Source organism: Typopeltis vanoorti, chromosome 11 (assembly GCF_054136105.1).
Source record: "Typopeltis vanoorti isolate ZY-2024b chromosome 11, IOZ_Tvanoo_1.0, whole genome shotgun sequence".
NCBI classification, from domain to species: domain Eukaryota; kingdom Metazoa; phylum Arthropoda; class Arachnida; order Uropygi; family Thelyphonidae; genus Typopeltis; species Typopeltis vanoorti.
The window spans coordinates 8,187,675-8,210,039 of record NC_143559.1 but is presented as its reverse complement, the minus strand read 5'-3'; the positions used below and the strand labels follow the sequence as shown (position 1 = coordinate 8,210,039).

The following is a 22,365-nucleotide window of genomic DNA, read 5'->3' as shown; positions in this document are numbered from 1 at the left end:
AAAATTGTAATTATTTTTATTGTTATTGTTATTTGTTGTATAATTGTAATCCCATTCTGCCAAAAATATTTATATGAATTTCACTTTTATAAAAAAAAAAAAAAAAAAAACAGAACAATATATTTTGTAAACGCATAATAATATATAATAATCATAATACTTTATTATTATCTGCATGATAATAATAGAAAAAATTATTATTATTCCAAAAAAAAGTATTGTATAGAGAAGTTTAAATAATTGCAAGAGAATCCGACCTAATCAGTCAATCAATAAAGCATATTATCTCTCCTTATCCTCAAGAGCAATATTTAAAATTATGTCCAAAAATTATAGCATGGAGATACCAAGTCTGGTCGAACATATCCAATCAGAAAATATAAATTTCAAAATCTTTGATTCTTTGAAGAAATGGATGGACTATATTTCCACAAATACTGACTTAGCCCTCACACACACAAACATAAGAAGTGTCAAGAAACACTGGCTTATATGTTAACACTGCTCAACTTTACAAACATAGACGTACTAATCCTGATTGATGTTGAAATAAATTATACAGAAGCATAACAACATCAATAACTACCAGTCATACACCTTATGTAGACCAAACGAAAGAGGAAGCAGAATCACGGCATTTATCAAAAAAAAGTACAACGCAACGGAAAAACAAACTCGTTTGGAACATGCCGAAACACCAGTAATGGAAACCATAAATAACGACAAACATAGTGTCAAATACAAGATAAACATAATCTGCTTGTAGATTTTGTTCTTCCAAGAAAAATACCCATCTTAGATTTTATTATATTTTACATCTTAGATCTCTTTTCCTTTGCCATTAACTCTGGGTATTTTTCTTGGAAGAACAAAATCTACAAGCAGATAGAGGGAACCACCATGGGTTCCCCCCTCTCTCCCCCTCTTGCTAATTTCTATATGGAAGATTTCGAAAAACGAGCCATAGACTCAGCCCCACTCAAACCTTCTATCTGGCTAAGATATGTAGATGATGTGTTCTCTATTTGGCCTCATGGCCCAGACACGTTTGACTCCTTCCTCAGTCATCTCAATAGCCTACATTCAAGAATCCAGTTTACTATGGAAAAGGAAAAGAACAATTGTTTACCCTTCCTAGACACCTTAGTCACACGCCTGCCTAATGATACACTTGCCTTCACTGTATGCAGAAAACCCACACACACAGGCAGATACATTCACAAACTCTCCCACCACCACCCCTCTCAACAATATGGCATTATTAAAACTCTTACCAGTAGAGCTCACAATCTTTGTTCCAGTGGAACCGCCCTCACTACTGAGCTTAACCACATACACAACACTTTCCTCTCCAATGGCTACAGCGATCACAGTATCAAAAAAAATAATCAGTTCCTCCCCCATTCTCCGTCCTTCTCGTCAACAAGAATTTAAAAATGCCATCACCATACCCTACATCCGTGGCACTTCGGAAAAAATAGCCAAGATACTAAAAAAGTATAACCTACACACAGCATATAAGCCCCACCGCAAACTTGCTACCCTTATCCGTTCTACTAAAGATCAGCTCCCTCCTCTCTCTCTGCCTGAAGTTTACAAAGTACACTGTTCCTGTAAGCTGGCGTGCTTTGGACAGACAGGCAGATCAGCATCCATCCGCCTAGAGGAGTACAAGTCTTACATCTGTAAACACAACTATAGTCATTCAGGCTTGGCGGACCATGTCTTGGACACCACCCACAGGGTATCATGGAAGAAAACCACCATTCTCCATCACAGCAAATTCAAGAAAGAGAGACTTTTCTTAGAAGCAGCAGCAGCTCTCAAAATTCAACCAAACTTTAATAAATATGGTTGCATTAAGCTTCCGAAGATTTGGGAAACACTCTTCACCAGAAAGCAAAGAAATTAGTTCTCATACAAGATGTATCATATGTAACAAAATGCATGTAATGTACATATCACAAGAAAACCAATGTATGTAATGTGTGTATTATATGTAAACAAATGTACGTAATGTAAGTATCACATGTAAACCAAAGTATTTAATGTATGTATTATATGTAAAAAAATGTATGTAAAGTAAGTATCATATGTATACAAATGTAAGTAATGTATCATATATAAACAATTGTAAGTAATGTATCATATGTAATCAAATGTATGTAATAACTGTAACAAAAGTATGCAATATAGAATGATTATATCCATTGATATTGTATTTATAGAGTGTAAAATTGCAAAGAAACATCTGTAATAATCATCATTATGAATGTTATAATAATATATGTTGTAAACAACACGAAGGAAGACTTGGTTTCGAGTCTAGTCGGCGACTAGAGGTAATTTTTCTAAGCCTTTTTTCGACCGGTTCCCGAGTTAGTCGATCTCTGGCACGGGCAAGTGGGATTTTCCTCCCGGAAACTCGGGTTTATCGTTACGTAAACTCAAGAAAATCGACCTTAGAACCCACATTATTTCAGACATTAAATATATTGTGTTAGGGTTAGGGAACACGAGATAGCGGCACATTTGAGCCGTCTCTCTTCACTGTGTACTGCTTAATTAGTGATAGCCTTGGGCCATCTATCTCTGATTGGGTACCAGTGGAGATTGAACTGCCCACTCAGTCTCCAAAAGTTAGATAGGGCTGAATGGCTTCGCCTACTCTCCGTATACGGGAATAAAAAGGCGTCAGCTGATTTAAAAAAAAACAAACTTTAAGTATGAGAAAGTATTTGTTATGCATAATTGTCTTCATATAATGTATGTAATTTATCTGAGAAATAATTTAAAAAAATAATAAAAATAAATAAAAATAAATTATTAGACACCTCCATGGAGTCCAAAGACCCATCGAATAAGGACACCTGCCCTACAGCTCTGTTTCCTCCACCCAATCCACCAACAAGTACCAATTGCGTAGTTCGGCTGATTAATTTAGTGCACCATTCATGATGCTTTTAAGCAGCATATTTAAAAATCAGCAATTTTTTGTGTTATAATTTTCATTGGTTGCGATATACGAGCTTATACAAATGAAGTACATAACCATAGTATCAAAGCATGGTTACTGGTAATTTGTCAAACTAGTAGCTACGCGCCTTCTTCTGAATCTGAAATGTTTCATAAAATATCATGTCGCTTGCGCTCTTCTGATACCAGCCTAACCATAGCATTCCTACCTGTGCATATCGATATACACTAGTGTTCAATACCTATGAACGAACAATATTTCTGAATATTACAACTGCACACGCAGACGAATCAGCTTCTGGCAATTTGTATGACTGACGATTTCCAGTAGAAAACAAGTACACGTTCAAATTTTCAAATCACGAGCAAGGGGTGGTAGCGAATTGTATTTGAAGAAATCTCTTTTTGTGAATGAATAAAGTGCAAACTTGGATGCTTTGTAATGTCTCAAAAAAGAAAAAGAAGATGAAGTGCTACGAATGCCAGGAAGAATTAACGGAGGAAGAAAACCACATAGCCTTCAGAAACCGCCAGATAAATATGCATTTTCTCTATTTGGGATTGTCCGAGGCTACATGGCAGCGAAAACTGAATGTGAAGCATGACGAGTGGAAGTACCCACTCTGTAGGGATAACAAAGCGACGATGCCGCCTTCAATGGCAGGCAGTAAACAACCGCAGCAATCCACCGCACTAGTAATGAAGAATACGGAGTACAATAACGGAAATTCAAGTAAGCCCATTTTAAATCCATTACTAGAAAAGAGACTACAAAAATAAGAGATTGCTTATTCATATTTGTTTCAGATCTATTTGAAAATCATATCGCAAAAATTATGGAAAAATTTAACCATATCAGGAGTTTATTAAATTTAAAAGCAGTTCTGTAGAAGAGGTGTTGCTAATGGAAAGACAGCATTATTTATTTAAAGAGACAAACCTACTGCAGGAACTAAATTCTCTGTAACAAAAATACGAACTCTTAACTCAGCAACAGCAATAATGGTCTCCCAGAAATTGCGACTGAACATTTAAAAGACATGGTAGTTCAACTAAGCCAGAAAACTCGCACTCTCATGGAACTAAAAGATATCCTCGGTTCTTCGATTACCACAAAAAAGAAAAAGAGGTTTCCCCACTCTCCCCCATCTTAGTGCGACTCACTAAAAGCCCGCGAAAGATAACTTAAAAAAAAAGCTTCCAGGAGAAAAGAAAAAAAAAAAACCAAAGCTATGAATGGTACTCATGACACACCCTAATCTGCATACTTAAACCATATTATCAGAAACTATTCTACCATACAAGGAAAGTAAAAATGGAAAACAATTATCAGTTTATATGGAAAAGAGACAGCAAAATATTCCTTAAAAAGACACAATATGCAAAACTACTCAGAGTAAAATCCTTAGAAGATCCGAACAGGCTGCCACATTAAAAGGAACAGTGATGAATCTTAAAGAAGGGAACGACATACCAACATACATGAACGCAGACAGCCAAGCAGATCTAATTACCCCGTAACATGACAGTTGCCACATTCTAAACTCGATAACAAAATGGAACAAGGAACTGCCTCCCAAAAAGGACTATATATTTTACATTTGAACACCAGGAGCATTCAGAAAATCTGGATAACACAGATATATTTAGTATCAAGGGAAGTATCCACAACAAACGAAGAGACAACCATTTACGAAATGCCAAAATTTTAACAACACAAACACTCTAGACAAACTAAACGAGGGAATGCAATAAAAAGTATTTAGCAAGCACAAATTAGAAGCAATACAAATAAACTATAAACTATAATATGCGAAAAATATATCACTAGAAGTGAAATATATCAAACAAGAAAACTCCTTGATATTAAACGTAATCTACAGATCGCCCAAATTTAAGCATAAACTTTCTGGTAAATTAAATAGATGGCTTTCTACTAGAGATGAACGAATATCAAAATACCTGATAATAATAGGTGGCATAAATATAAACATTAGGAACAAAACTAACAACACAAGACGACTATCTGTTCTCTTGTATACGACCGTATGGTCATATACAAGAGAACAGATAGTCGAAATCACAATCACCTCACCCTATGTTGACCACATTAATATATGGTTCACTAAACAGCTATATGTCGTCGTTTGCACGTTATGCCTTCATAACGTGTAAAAGACAGTATTTATGAATTTATTTAGTATAGTATTTACGAAACAATAGTATATAAATAGTAAAAGTAAGTAAAGAGTAAATCTGAAAAATAGGCTGGTTCATATACAGTAGCTTGTTCAGACTCCACTGGCACTATACGAGGATGGTCTGAAAAACTTCTTGGCCTCGACCATAGATGTCAACACTATCGGCAAGATTTTTTTCTACCTTGGCACATCTATCCTAAGCATCTAAGCGAAATTGCAAGTCATTCTATCAAGTAGTTTGTTTCATAGAGTTGTCCGAAGCAAACGTGCTGTCTGTATCCCTTAAAATGGATAAAATTGAGTATCGTGCGGTTATAAAATTCTTTGTTAAAGAAGGTTTAACGCCAAAAGAAATTCATTCAAAGTTCATAAAAGTTTATGGACACTCTTCTCCTTCGTTTTCGATAATTAAGAAATGGGCTGCCAAGTTTAAATATGGCCATACTAGCCTTAAAGTTTAAGGATAAAGTTTATTTCTGGTGTTGTTACACCTTTTGGAAGTCCTTCAAGTGAAGGACTTCCAAAACATATAACAACACCAGAAATCATTCATCAAATGCACGATATGGTATTGGATGACTGGCGAGTCAGAGTGCGTCAAATTTCTGAGACTATAGGCTTTTAAAAGAACGTGTAGGATATATTTTGCATGGAGAATTGCAAATGAAAAGGTTTTCCGCAAGATGGTGCCGCGCTTGCTCACAGCAGATCAAAAACGTACTCGCATGAAAATCTCTGAACAGTGCTTGGAGCGTTTTAACAAGAATAAAACTGATTTTGTGCGTCGATGTATTACTATGGATGAGACTTGGATTCATTATACACTAGAATCCAAATAGCAGTCAAAACAGTGGATAGAAGTCGATTTTTCAGCGCCAAAGAAGACAAAGTAGGTTCCCTCAGCAGGAATGATCATGGCATCGGTTTTTTTGGTATGCTAAAGGCATTTTATTTATTAATTGGGGGACAAAGTTGCTCGCGTCCATAGTGATCCTAAAGCTATACGTGTCCCCTGGGTGGTGCTAAATGAGCAACAGCGATAGGCAGCCAGTCCATCCTAAGGATCTCCTGGCCGATTTCATGATGTCTACTCAATTTATTGAATATAGTGACTTCCAGAAACCAGAATTTAGAAACACTGGCCCCACACTACGTATTTGTCAATTAAATATTGAATCTATTAGCAAAGCCAAATGCGATTATTTATCGAAATTATTGTTAACCAACAATGCTGATGTGATTGCTGTCCAGGAAACACGTGCTGCTGATCCTGAACAGCTCTTTAAAAGAGGTCGCATTCCAGGTTACACTGCTATTGGTGCAACTTATCATGAAGTATATGGAATAGCAACATATGTGCAAAATCGTCTTAAATAAGTTTTTCTTCTATCTCAAAATATTGTAGAAAACATACATACAGTAGTGATAAAAGTTCAATATATTACAATTACGAATATTTATAAGCCACCTGGATCACCTTGGCTGGAAAAAATTATTCCAATTGCTGAACATCCCGCAATCTATATTGGGGACTTTAATAGTCACCATGAACAGTGGAATTATGCTCGAAACATCGAATGTGGCGAAAAACCTGTTGATTGGATCGAACTAAATAATCTTCACTTAGTCTTTGATGCCAAAGACAAAGGCACTTTTAGATCTGCGGTCTGGAAAAGAGACAATAACCCTGATTTATGTATTTTGAGCAAAAATAATTCAGGTCACCCTATGCAAAATCTGAGAAGGGTCTTAACTGACTTTCCTCATAGTCAACATAGACCGGTATTAATTGACATTGGCATTTCCATTCCATTCGTAAGATCAAAGCCTATCTCTCGCTGGAATTTTAAAAGGGCTGACTGGAATAAATACGCAAATGAACCTGACAAATGTATTCGCTGGATCTCTCCAATAAGTAGTAATTTTCATCGTTTTATAGGTATAGTCCTGCTTGCTGCCAAGAAAAGTATTCCTAGAGGTATTAGACATAACTATATACATGGCTGGAGTGAAGAATGTGAATTACTTTATAATGAATATCAGATAAACAATGACCCAAAAACAGCAGACGGACTCCTAGAAAACTTGAATATACCCTAAGGAAAAAATGAGTAAATACAGTTTGAAGGTATAGACTTTACTCATTCCAGCCGTAAAGCTTGGAGCATTCTTAGGAAACTAGGTGGTATTGCTCCTTTGATTAAAGAACAACCAAGAATCACCCCAGATCATCTAGCTATACATATTGTTAATATATCATGTATCCGAAACAATAAAAAGCATACGATATATAAAGAGAAAATTAAAAGAATTTAGCAAGTCTTCACCTATAACTTCAAATTTTGCAGCAAGACTTTTACGCAGCAAGAAGTTGAAGCAGCCTTAAAGGAATTAAAGCCTGCTAAGGCTCCTGGTTTTGATGACATTCATCCAGAATTTTTGATTAATCTGGGAAGAAATGCAAGATTATGGTTAACAAAGTTCTATACTGACATTCTTACAACTGGTAAACTTCCCACTATTTTTAAAAAAGCAAAAGTACTTTCAGTTTTAAAGCCTGGTAAGCCTAATCATAAACCAGAAAGTTACCGACCTATTACTCTCCTCGGTTGTTGTTATAAGCTCTTTGAAAGACTTATTTATAATAGAATAAGTTCCACAATTTTTAAAAATGTCCCAATAGAACAAGCTGGCTTCAGACCAAATCGTGGGTGTTGTGACCAGGTTCTCTCTTTGGTAACTCACATAGAAGCTGGTTTTCAAAAAGGTTTAAAAACATCAGCAGCATTTATTGATTTGTCAACAGCCTTCGACAAGACAAGGCCTTCTGTATAAATTATATAAAATTATCCCATGTAAAACAATAGTCCATATTATTAACAATATGCTAAGAGATAGAAGATTTATAGTGACTATAGGTAATAAAACTAGCAGCGAAAGGAAGTTAAATAATGGACTGCCACAGGGATCTGTTTTATCTCCGTTATTAGTCAATCTGTATATATCTGATCTTCCCGTCACTACGTCAAGAAAATTTTGTTATGCCGATGATATAGCATTAACTACACAGCATAAGTGCATAAGTCGTACAGAAGAAATTCTAAAAGTTGACTTAACTATTCTGGATGAATATTTTAAAAGATGGAGACTCTGTTTAAATAGGAGCAAAACAGTAATATATTGTTTTCATCTAAATAATAACTTGGCAGATGTGAAACTAAAAATTTAATTGAACAACACTATACTTCCATATAACACATTCCTTAAGTATTTGAAGCCACACTTGACCGTTCTCTCACATTCCGGCAACATCTTTCAAACTTGGCATATAAACTAAGGACACGTAATAATATCCTACAGAGACTCTGTGGCACTACCTGGTGTTCTAGAGCCTCTACTCTTCGGAAAACAGCCCTTGCTTTAGTATTCTCAAGTGTTGAATATTGTCCTCCTGTGTGGCTAAATAGCCCTCACAAGGATTATCAATTCTCAATTGAACAATACCTTAAGATTAATTACAGGCTCCAACAGATCGGCCCCAACATGTTGGTTACCTCTTTTAGCAGGCATTATTCCTACAGAACTACGTACATTAAATTATTTAGTCCGTGAATTCCAAAAACTTTCTGGTAATCCGAACCTACCTATTCATCAGGATTTCCCAACTCTCAACGTCAATAGATTGAAATCTCGCCATCCATCACTACAAGCAGAAGAAGAACTAGTGCTAAATAATTTTAACCCTTTATCAAAGTGGGAAGAAACATGGAAGGAAAATACGAAAGAACATTTGCCTGTGATGATTTGATCATCTTTAAAGGTGACCAAATCATCACAGGATCAGATCTACCTCGCAAAACATGGACGGTACTAAATAGAATTCGGACAAATCATGGCCTATGTGGAGATACTCTCTATAAATGGAACAGACAGACATCTCCAGAATGTGACTGTGGTGCTCCACGACAGACTAGGCAACATATTGTAACAGAATGCATCTTCCGTGCTTATCAGAATGACTGGAATGACTTTTTACAAGCGGCTCCTGAAGCTGTGACCTGGATTACGAACTTAGATCTGAATTTATAATGATATACAGTATATGTTTCTTTTCCTTATTATAACATATTAAGACTTTTACTTTTAACTCTTATTTTAATTTTCCAACTTCTTGGATTAGATCTGTGTTTCCCTTCGAAGTTTTTACTTAAAATATTTTAAATTCTTCAATTCTGTTAATATATATAATGACATCATGATTCTCTTTTTTAACATCATGTTTTTGTCATGAGCTATGTATGTATGTATGTATGTAGGTATTATCTCGAAAAGGGTATAAATAATAACCGGAGAATATTATTCCGATATTTTATCCAGACTAGACGAAAAAATTCTTGAGAAAAGTCCCAGTTTGCAGAAAAGAAAATCATCTTTCAACAGGACAATACGCCTGTTGAAATTTTCCCAGTGCATTTTCCCAGTTGCCCAAATGGGAAAACTTAGGGATCTGCACTATGAATTGTTGGAGCAACCACCCTATTCTCCCGATTTGGCTCCCACTGACTTCTGTCTCTTGTCAAAACTAAACCTTTTCCTCGCTGGTCTGCATTTTTCTTCGAATCAAGAGGTGATTGCAGCTGTGAAAGGGTATTTTGCAGCTGCAATCACCTCTTGATTCGAAATCACCTCTTATTACGAACCTCTACAGGGACCGGATAATGGCGCTGGGGCATCGTTAGTCTTAGGGGAGATTATCTTGAAAAATAAAAAATAATTTTGAAATTATAAATTCGTTTTGTCATTGTAAGGCCGAGAACTTTTCAGACCACCCTCGTATATATTAATCTTAAACTTAAATTTAAGAAAATGTATAACAAACCAATAACAAAAAAAAAAGAAAAATGAGCTTCCAAACCAGACAGAAACCATGGATAACAGAAAACATATTCATAGATATGTAAAGAAAATATGCCGTGTGGAAACAACTTAGATGGTCGCCTAACCAATACAAGCTGAGTACAAAAGAAAACGGAATTACTGAACACAGCAGATTAGAAACGCAAAACGAAGCTATTATAGAAACAAATTAACTGCATCTAAGAGCGACATAACGTAAACTCGGCACATGGTCAATGAAATGCTAGACAATACACACAGAGCCACTGCCTCAGAAACGATAAGACATAGCTTTTCTTATGAGCTGCGATTCCCTGAAACAGTTGGCAAATAATTTTAATCAGAACTTTGTGACTCTATCCAAAGACGGGAGGAAACATTCTTCGCTCACACAAAGAAATATTCTCCACTAGGAACATGGGCAATTTAGTCAATGTGGTTCAATCATGTGGTTCTTTTTTTAAGATGAGCCAACTCACGAGAGGTTGGTCAACCTGTAGTACGTTAGTATCGTGAATGGGCGATAAGGAACTTATTCACATTTGATCTGAAAAGCTGTGGGTTGTATTCCTTGGTAAAGGCATGTGGTGGAATATTATTCCAGAGAGCATCAGTGGAAGAAATAAAGAAGAGGAGAAATTTATTCAGTGGGTTTTGAGAGGGTGTTCGTTAGCTGCTGCATGCATTGGCAGATTTGCAAGAGAGTGAGGGAATTACTGATGCCAACCCTGGTGAACAATAGCCGTAGAAATATTTATGGAAGATGCAAGCTGCAGAGACTGAATGCCTTTACGAAAGTGAGTGGAGTGTATCTGTGTGAGAGAGAGAGAGGGGTCGTCAATCAATCTAACTGTTCTTTTCTGTATGGAATCCAGTATTTTCATGGAGCTCTTATGGGCACCACCCCAGACATGAGAGCAATATTCAATCATCGAGCAGATTTGTGATTTGTTTAGGGTTAAGAGCTGTTCAGCGTTAGTGTCATGCCTTGAGTGAAATAGAAAGCCTAATTTTTGGATGCAAAGAAGACAATAGTTTATGATTATGCCAAGGCAGATTAGATGTAATTTGAGTATTGTTTTGAAGAAGTTTTTTTTTTTTTCCGTGGGAGTAATGCAGAGCTATATTTTGCTGGTATTGAAGTTGATAATGTGTTATCCAAACCCATTGATGAATGCTTTTGCTTTGAATATCGGAATTTAAATTAGTAGTGATTAGATTTCTGTAGGTTGTAGTGATTTGTACTTTGCAGGTTTGTCAAACAAAAAACAGGAGTGCAGCAAAACTGAGTACTGTATTGGCAGTCAGCTGGAGTAGATCGTTCATGCATAGAAAGGAGTGGGCGAGAAAACAGAGCCTTGTGGAACCCCCAGCAGCAGTAGTTGTATACATAAATGATAATGGGCCATCCATCATCACTCAAAGTGAGTGTTTGGCCAATAAGCTGGCTACCCAATTGCGGAAGTCAGGGAGAATACTGAATGATGCGAGTTTTTTCAATGGGCCTTCGTGCCAACCTCGGTCAAAAGCTATGGAGTTATGAAGAGCAACCACTTGAAATTCGCCAATCCTTTCAAAGGTGTTTGTTCAGAGATATGTGATGTAGGTTAAAAGATCTCCTGTTGATCAACCGTGATGAAATCCATACTGTCGGTCATTTATTAGATGAGAGTCTCCAAGGTAGTGTAGGAGTTGGGCACTAATGGTTCTTTCCATTACTTTAGAAAGGATTGACGTGAGAGAAAGTGGGCGTAGTTTGAAGATAAGGATTTGTCACCTTTTTCAGGAATAGGTTGTATATGGGCTGGTTTCCAGACTGCACGATAGATACCAGTGGAATAAGCAAGTGTAAATATACGGCATAACGTGGGAGTCAGCTCTGTGGCTCAAACCTTTAGAACAATTGGAGAAATGCCATTAGAGCCAGGAGATGTTTTGGTATCAGTTCAAGCAAATGTTTTTCTGATGTCTTTCTCCTGTGAAAGATGAAATGCGGCATTCAGCATTGGTTGGGTAAAGTTTGGAATGGTTAGGGGACATTTACCATGATCAGCTTTGCAAAAATTGGAGGACAAGTAGAAAGCCAGAAGGTTGGCTTTTTCTATGAGTGATGGTGCTATAATACCATTCTGGGTGTAATAATGATGGTAGTAGTGTTAGGGGGAATAACGAAGAATGGCTTTGGCTAGAACTAAGAAGGCAAGCCTGTTGTTTGGGCAGGATGCAAGTTTCCTTCCTTAACGCTGCCAAAATCAATTTTTGATGTGATAATTTGCTTACAGCTATTCCTTGCTTTGGTTTGGGCTGTATATGAAGATGGAATTTTCGATACAAGCCATTGTGTGGTATGTCGGACACTTCTATTGTACAGCCTTGGCACGCCTGTGAGAGAACCATGACTTAGATAGGGATGAGAATTTAATGTGTATCAGGGAATACACTGGGATTCTCGGCCTTTCTACCTGCTTGATCTGTGCAGTTAGAAGCGGTAATTGGCTAGTGTTGTGGATATTGAAGTCCCCAAGGAATATGATTTCACTGTTTGGAGAGTAGGATTTGAGAAATTCAAAATTTAAGGGGAAATGATTGAAGAGTTTAGTGTGGTGTTGACTTTAGGAAAGTGGTGGAGACAACACATGAATTTGGTATTGCCATTGAGTATTCTTTCGGTGATTCTTTCTGCACAAAGGTTTGGTTCAGGTGATCGGAAATAGTATTCTTACCAAGGAAATGAGGAGTAGAAGTTGCGAAGATCGTAACACATGGCTTACCTTACTTGTAATGCCATAAAACGCGTGGATGCGAATGTTTGTGCATGCTTTGTTCCATGGAGGAAGAGATCTACACTGCATTGTGGTCTGAGATGCCTAGAGGGCAGACAACATTCACAATGTACTTGGATGGGTCACTGGTGAGGAAGAGGTTCCTGTGTGTGTGTGTGTGTGTGTGTGTGTGTGTGTGTGTGTGTGTGTGTGTGTGTGTGTGTGTGTGTGTGTGTGTGTGTGTGTGTGTGTGTGTGTGTGTGTGTGTGTGTGTGTGTGTGTGTGTGTGTGTGTGTGTGTGTGTGTGTGTGTGTGTGTGTGTGCGTGCGTGTGTGTGTGTGTGTGTGTGTGTGTGTGTGTGTGTGTGTGTGTGTGTGTGTGTGTGTGTGTGTGTGTGTGTGTGTGTGTGTGTGTGTGTGTGTGTGTGTGTGTGTGTGGAACGGTTGGGATGTCCGGTATTCTGGTGGGTATGGGGACAATTTGTATCAGATCTTTTGTGATTTGAAAGGTCTCTGCCTCTTTACCTGCTTGATCTGTGCAGTTGGAAGCGGGCAGTTAGAGTTGCGGGCATTGAAGTCCCTGAGGAAGTTCCTTTCACTGTCTAGAGAGTGGGATTAGAGAAAATCAACATTTAAGGGAAGATGATTGAAGAGTTCAAGGTGGTTGTTGGCATTAGGAGCACGTGAATGGGGTAAGGTGATGTCTACCCAAAGGAGGTCAAAATATGAACATTCCAGTTTGGATACCCTCTGGCATGATATATCGGAGCGAGCATATGCGCAAATCTCGCTTCTGAAATGAACGAAATGCCTTCTAATTTGCTGTTCACAGCCGATATGAACGCCGATCAGCTTGTCGAGGTATCGTAGATCACTTTATATTAAGCGCGGAAGTTCGTTCCATCTCTCCCTGAGATCGTGGGCCTAAACGGTGACACCTAATGATTTTCTTGGGGTCGAAAACGTACTTGCATTTAGCGATGTGTCAGCTTCCGAATGGCAGTTCAGGAGAATGGCGTCGTACTTCTTATTTTCTGTCTCGATCGTATCTTGGACTAATGAAGCAATGATATCGCGAAGCTAGCTGGAGTTGTCTGCGGTTGGAATTACCTTCGAGATGCTGATCGTGGACTGCTTCGAGCTTTTTTTTCATTGCGTTAGTTTCCCGGGATAAGGTCTTGTCAAGCACAAGGTGCTTTTCTAGGCTAGCCATGCACATGTGGAGGTTTGGGTGTTGTTAAACGGGGCACGGGTATAGCAAATGGCTGGCTGAGGATGTTTAGTAGTTTGAGTACCGGTTCTTCGATTTTGGCACAATTGGCATGAGTCTACTGGCAACAAAAATTGCAAAGTAAACTCTTTTTCTTATCCTTAATGTCTAGTTCGCAACTTTGGCATTTTAAAGCTACAAGAGTTCCATCTGCGTCAGCGAGACTCGTAGCGCTTTGTCGTCGTTCTGTTTTGTTGCTGCCATCTTTGCTTCATGCAGAGGGCATGGCTACACGTTGGCTGCTAACGCATGCTATGGCCGATATTAAAGTACAGGAAAATGTTTTTGAAATTATTAGAGTTGGTATATCGACCTTCAGTCTCTCGATAACTATTGATGTGTTTTCTTTTGGGCAGAACATAAAGTGAAATCACTTTAGAAAATGTTATAATAAGCACCGTTTTCAATCTAAAGTCCAAATCTGCATGAAGGTTTCTAATCCGGTGTATATTACATAATACATGAAGAATAATACAGAAATCGCAGGATAATCATTAAAATTTTCCTCTGTCATAGAGGTCTTTCAAAGTGATACCTGCAATGACTGCGTCATATGAAAGTGGTAAAATAATTCCTCTAAGAATCTCAGATTTTTTATTCAGCAAACTGGATAAATCGGCAAGAAGCATTCATGCAAGATGTCTTTTAGCGGTCTTCTACTGCCTAAATTCCTTCGCAAATATTCACTTTAATTTCACAGTTGGTTTTGAACTGATTGCCTATTGGTGGAGGATGAAAATGCTATCCTCTTCGCTAATCACGCCAACCATTCCATTTATAGCTATTTCGTGCTACCATTCAAGAACACCGATATTAAAATTAGAAAGGGGAAGGGGAAGCAAAGCATTTATAATATTCCGGGTATTAAGTCTTCTCCCATAACTTTTTTAACTTGCTGAATAAGTGATCCGTGATGCCATCGCTAGTTTCTCCATTTTGTCACCATACTCCAGTTTTCAGTTTACCGCCTACTGTCTCTATGGTTATCAAGAACTACACTATTTCAAAATCGTTCCATATTTTTAAACTTAATGAGCTGTCAGTTTCATACATTAGGTTTCATTCCTTACACTGCTCCTCTTCTTTTCGAACGGTCTCTTCTGGCGACACTGTTAAGTATTAGCTCTTCATTTCTAATATAAACCAGTGAAAATTATTATTTAAGCTTCGTGTATTAGTGTAAAGAAATGTTATACTCTTCAAGTCAGCTTTTAATATTGTATTGTCCTTACCATCACACACACACACACACACACACACACACACACACACACACACACACACACACACACACACACACACACACACACACACACACACACACCTATCATCTTCTTCTTCTAGTCTTCAACATTTTTAGAAGCGACTCAATCAGTGTGGTTTTATGTAGCTCAGTGGAGCCTCAGTAGGGATATATTCATCATCGCCGCTGACGGAGATACAGTAATAAGCTTCAGTGGTTCATATTAATGACTAAAAATATTAAGATCCACATATTGTAGGAGCTGATGAAATTTTGCATCTGTGGCGAGAAATTGGGTCTGTTGCAAGAAATCAAACCTTATAATTTGAGGAATTCACAATCATGCTCAGAAAAAAAAATCCAGTTGATTCTGTTCTCCTGTCTGATTTCGGGATGAAAAATTCGAGTTTTCGGGAGAAAAACATTCTACATCTTTGTGCCATCGACTGACGAGCAAGAGCTGCAAAATCCCAAATGCCAAGTAATGAAAATCGGTTGTGTAGATCTAAAAATCAAAATTCACGACAAGTCAATTTCCCAGTGTCGTAGGTGTAATTGGCGCTGAGAATGCTTTTTTTTTCTTTACCCTCGAGCTTATCTCAAAACTCATTTCCTTTTCCTCGGAAGTGATATTTTTTTGCTCAACATGCTACTTTCGCAGACAAGCAACATCCAGCCTCATTGCTATGCTCATTTCTACTTGATACATTACCCTTAACATACTTTATGTCTTCAGCTCAAATTAAAACGTACTTTGAAATTTGAAGTTTTAGGGGAAAAGTTTTGTATTACAGATACGTTTTTTTTACTGAAAGAATGGATGCATTTTTTACTGAGCGATCAGGGTGCACACATCAGATATGATAAATTTGAGAAAACCAAGTTTCCAAATTACTGAAACAAATTATTGTCTCCATAAAAAATATTTCTTTCTCATTCCAGATTAATATCATATATCTAAAGCCTACGTTTGAGTATCTTTTCAAATTGTAAATGATTTCTTAATTGCCTCATATAACATCATTTCCACAAGATTGGTCCTGGTGATAGAAAATGTGTTCATCGAAACCTCTTTTTTTTTTTCTAATAGCTTTGCCAAGGAAATTTTGCAGGGTCAAAGGTCAGGTTTCAGTTCTCATTTCAGAAAATATATGAACCCAGATCTTGTTAACCAAATGCCATTATAATTATGGGGGACAATTTATTTGTATGCAATAATTCTTCTATCTTTCTTAATAATAATAACAAATCTTTCTTATGTGAATTCCACGCATTAAAAAAACACGTGTTAGAAAATTCAAGATCGCTGCTATAGAAAACAAAAATGAAACTCTTTCAATCCACTTCAGGCCTTCAATAAGCAGCGTTGTTTTGGTCTCGCATTGGGGAACGAAAACCGTGTGCCACCTAAATAAAAACTGCACAAACATCCATGTCACAGTGGAATTCGACCCACATCCATTGATAAAATATCCACTCGACCAAGTGGCCATTGATTTTAACCGAATTAAAGCATCAGTAGGAGAATGTCTGAATTCTGTGAAGAGGAACAGTGCTCGTGACATTCTAGTATTTTAATACCTTGCTTCTCAGATGAATTTCGTCACCTGGAGTGAAACATCACTGATCTTATTGCAGGAGTGAAATGGTTTGAAAAATTACCATGCTTCATGTCCGGAATTCGATTTCCGGATTATATAACCCACCAATATCGTAATATACGATAGGTGAGTGAGAAGATCATAAAAGAAAATTCATCAGTAAGAAAACTCGATAAATATAGAAACAATAAAATCCATTTATATTCTTAAAAGTTTCCTTCATAATTTAAATACGTTTATCTATATCCGTAAATTAATATTTGAATTTAATAAAATCTAAAAGATAAAATAAAATGAATTTTAAAAAGGACAGATCGTAATAATTTTTCCGAACCTCGTAATTAACGCTCCATTACTTACCTTTGCCCATCTCAATTGTCACTGCAAAATAAAGAGTGAAAAACAATATCACGCCATTGACCGGAGGCATCTCTAGATCTAAGCTATCGTGATGTCGATTCTTTTTCGGTAGAAAGGTATCCGCGATTCGAAGCGTCTTCTGGTCACGCGAAGATTCCCCCTACCTTTCAGATGGTACTCTTCTGCTTCAGCGAAAACTATCAGAGTGTGCGACGAGATTCTTCGACAAATATTTAATGCGAAGTAGTGAATGAAGAGTCATTGCATTACTCCCGCTGTCTGACGTCCGTCATTGGTTAACATGCAAACCTGTTGAGGAGTGAGATATCTTATATCCGTTACCATTGGCTACGTATGCGATCGCTCAGCCGCCTACTCCACGTCAATAAAGAGCAACGGTTATAATTAAACAAAAAAAAAGAGAGAGAACAGAAGAGAAAAAGTCACGAACATTCCTAAAAATAAATGTCAAATGAGATTTGCATTCGAAGGAATGATGTTTTTTTTTTTCTTTTTTCTTCTCCGTCAGTAGTTTTATACCAATAAAGGTCTCTGCACATTCCCAGAAAGAAACATTTCAATTTGTGATCAAATATCTCCTGTTTTCTTCCTTCTAATTCCCCCCCCCCGCCCCTTCAGTAAATATTGTGGTATTGACAATGAAATACCTGACTGGTATATTCTGAATACGATTGCATAAAATTAATCTGTTCTCTGTTTAGAGAAATCTTAAATATTGATACATAGATTACAACCTCTTGTTCTTTGATAAACCACAAGAAATAATAATTTAATTAAATTACTCTTTATTAGTAGTCGAAAACCATGGCAATTTCTTACCAAGAGTGCTATAACATAATGTTTTATGTAATAGAAAACATTTCCGGACAAATAAAATGTCTAGGAAAAACTAGTAGGCAAATTCAAAAGCAGACATTTAAAGTAATAGAATGATTCTACTAAAAAAGTTCTCAATCGTTTCAATACTCCCCTCTTTTTCTCCGATTAACTAAGTCACTCATCAACTTCGAAACTTCAACAACGGTTTCAGCATCTTCCTATCTATTGTAACAGAAGAACTAAGCAACAATAAAATAAAATAAAATAAAAATACAGATCCTACCTTTAAGTGATGCATCGTTGATTTTCTTCTAAACAGGAGTGCGTCACCAACACCATTTACAACAACATGTATGTTGTTTACTATTAATTCAACTTAAATTGAATAATAATAATAATTTTTACTGATTTCTAAAATATTTACACATATACAATAATCATCTTGAATGACATTCCAACTTATATTTTCACAAAATTCAGCATGTGGTTCAATTTCTACATTGGATTTAAATTAAATTTTTAATAATACTTTTTGCCTCTATGTTATGTATTTATTACACATGTTCTTCTAACCTTCACAATGAAGATGCTACAGAATTTTGTGTATAATGAATAATTATAATAATAATAATAATAATAATATAATTTAAACGTTATATATATATATATATATATATATATATATATATATATATATATATATATATATATATATATATATATATATATATATATATATATATATATATATATATATATATATATAACGTTTAAACGTTTTACTGTCTCCGATAAATTACATACATAGATCAGATACTTGCAAGTTAATAATATTTTTAAATAATATTTTTTTTCTGCATAATGTATTATATTCTTTCTTTGGGAGGCATTTCTCATTTCTTCCTCGAAGCTTAGCAGAGCTTATCTGAGCAAGATAATAGATGATAGATGGTGGTGGTGGTTTCATGGTTATGTTTCTATACTGGTCGCAAGCCAGATGTTGATTTTACTGTTTGTTGGTTGGTACGTGCTTGGAGGACTTCAACTGCTATTACAGTTTAACTTTCTTTTTTTTTTTATGATTTAGACATGGTGTGTTTGTTTCTTTGTGTTCTTGTAGTGATGGTTTTTGAGAAGGGGGTTTGTCATAGGTTTGTGTGTGTGTGTGTGTGTGTGTGTGTGTGTGTGTGTGTGTGTGTGTGTGTGTGTGTGTGTGTGTGTGTGTGTGTGTGTGTGTGTGTGTGTGTGTGTGTGTGTGTGTGTGTGTGTGTGTGTGTGTGCGTGCGTGCGTGCGTGCGTGCGTGCGTGTGGGGGGAGAGAGAAACAGGAATTGCTCTAATTTTCATTCTCGCTATAACATTTACATAGCACCTGTTTCAGCTCTCTGTATGTTCCTAGGTTTCTGTCGTCGAACGGCAGTTTGTTTATCATGTCAGGTACATAGAGGTTTCGGGTGGCTTTGCAGTAGTGATTGCTGTACTTATATGTTATGTAGTTTGTTGACTGTGGTCTTGATATTCGATATGCTGTTCTGGTTGCTCTATAGGTTGGGCTGTAGTAATGTTTTAATATGACTGTGTAGTGGCATAAGTGCCACTTTCACCTTAAATATTTTGTGTTTTGTCCCTACTTCCTGCATAAGTGTGGGCTGTTCCCATCTTGCAACTTAAAAGCAAAAAAACTAATTAAATATTTATCCACCGTATTTACATATAGATTTGCATGAATTTGCATACAATTCACTAGACAATGAAGTAATACAACTCACAGTTCAGTAGTATTAATAATAATAATGGAATGATTTTGTATTAATATAGATAATTTTTCTGTATTTTATCTTTATTGGGTTTTTTTTTTCAACAATATTTAGACTGTATTTAATACAGATATTTTACTTCTCTTCAAAAATTCGGGTATAGAATTATATTTGTTTGCTTGTTTGTTTGGGTGGCATTTCTGCTTTCTTCCTCATAGCTTCTGCACAATTTGTCTGAGGAGGATAACGGATGCCGGTGATTTCGTTTTGGTTTATTACCGGACACAAGCTCCAGGGGCAGATTTAACTGTTTATATGTATATACTTGGAAATTTATCTATGAAGTATTGATAGATAAATTGCATATATAATAGGTATATATTTTTTTTCTAAGTTGGTACATCTGTCGTAAGCATCCATGTGAAATTGCAAGTCAAATCTATTGAGTAGTTTGTTTTATACAGCTGTCTAAAGCAAACGTATTGTCTGTATACCTTGAAATGGATAAAATTGAGTATCGTGCGGTTATAAAATTCTTTGTTAAAGAAGGTTTAACGCCAAAAGAAATTCATTCGAAGTTCATAAAAGTTTTTGAACTTCGAATTCGTATTTGGGTCATCCAGAAGAGAACGGGCTCTATGTCCCAAGGTGGAAATTATTCCAATTTCTCTTCTGGATGACCCAAATAAACTTCTTACAGAAAAAAAAAAAACATCTCGAAACTTCTTTCAAAGTTAATGGATATTCCAACAGAATCATTGAAAGATTCCTTCTTAATCCTCCTAGACATCGCTCTGAAGAAACAAATAGATTCAAAGGCAATATATCTATTCCTTACATAAGTACAGTTTCACATACATTAGCAATAGTTCTAAGAAAATACAATATCAGAACCTTGTTCACTCCACTTCTAAAGATCTGTTTCTTAATAAGTCACCTGAAACTTTGTCATCATCATTTCAAATACCCTGGTGTATATAAAATATTGTGTGATTGTGATATTCCTCATGTGTTCTTCCATACGCATTATTAATTGCGTATGGAAGAACACATGAGGGACATTACTTATAAGAGACAGCGAGCCAGTCCATTATCAAGTCATATCCTTTTCTCGGCTAATCCTAATGATGAAAACCAAAGTCACAAAGTCTGCTGGGAAAAATCTACTAACATCTTCCGTTGCAATGATGAACTAGAGAGAAAAATCGAGGAATCTAGGGAAATCATATTCAATCCTCTATAATCCTTCAATAATAACTTGAGCTACAACATCCCAGATATTCAGCTGTAATCATGTACTTAGCACGTACTTTCCCAACAATACAACAAACTAAAGAACAGCTTTAAATACAACGATTTAATGTCAATTATGTATAGAGACTCTCTATGATGGTCATAGTTTATTTAAGCTTCAGTGTTTTAGTGTTTTTTTCTTTCTTTTATAAGGTCACCTGATGAAGGCTGTTACAAGCCGAACCTAGTCGTGTTTTTATATTATAACCTTTTAACTTAAATCTCGGTTCTAGTCATTCAATTCTTTTTAAAAAATATGTCTGGTAACCGAGTTAATGATCATTCTTTCATATATATATATATATATATATATATACAGTATGTATATATATATATATATATATATATATATTTAACTTGTAGAGGTTTACATGCCCCAACAGACTACCACTGCATGACCACGGTTTAACCTTTTTGAAGGGGGGGGGGGGTCTGGATGTGGCGTATTTGTGTCCTTATAATGATGTATCACAGGGGTTTGTTACAGGTTTGTGTGTGTGTGTGTGTGTGTGTGTGTGTGTGTGTGTGTGTGTGTGTGTGTGTGTGTGTGTGTGTGTGTGTGTGTGTGTGTGTGTGTGTGTGTGTGTGTGTGTGTGTGTGTGTGTGTGTGTGTGTGTGTGTGTGTGTGTGTGTGTGTGTGTGTGTGTGTGTGTGTGTGTTTCATTTTCCTTCCAATAGTAACCCTACCAAGGGAGATAATTTATTCCTATATGTTCCATTGCATTACAATGCTTATATTACATGCAGCTTATAAGTACTGATTAACATTTCTATTTATTGTATTAATTTTCATATTTACATTTAGATTTTTATATATATTAACACTATACAGTATAATTCACATAACATAATAACAGTATTTATGTTAGATCACAGGGACTGGAAATTTATTTTATTAGCAAATTTAGTTAATTCTATGTAATAATTTTCGATAAGTCTGTCTTGACACTGGCTACTTGTCTCCGGAAGTGATGACATGTTGTATTAGGGGCATCCGGATGGAGTCCAATAGCTGACAGTCGTAAAGTATCTGGTCAACAGTCTGTTGAAGGTGTGGACTGCAAATGCACGATGGTGATTCCAGGATATGGAATCTGTGAAGGTAGTGTCTTAGTTTTCAGTGTCCCGTTAGTAGCGTGGTTAAACCTGGAGAAATGGCGTGTCTTTT

At 36.4% G+C, this 22,365-nt stretch overlaps 1 protein-coding gene across 1 annotated transcript in view; it reads right to left on the bottom strand.

Moving 5' to 3' along the window:
- The window catches only part of LOC150101289 (uncharacterized), a 144,896-nt gene extending 127,326 nt beyond the window's left edge, over positions 1-17,570 (bottom strand). Inside the window, exon 1 of the mRNA XM_090400862.1 lies at positions 17,309-17,570. Within this exon, the coding sequence (XP_090256988.1) occupies positions 17,309-17,378 (70 nt within the window). The 5' untranslated portion in view covers positions 17,379-17,570. The remainder of the gene's footprint in view (positions 1-17,308) is intronic.
- Between the last annotated feature and the right edge of the window lie 4,795 nt (positions 17,571-22,365).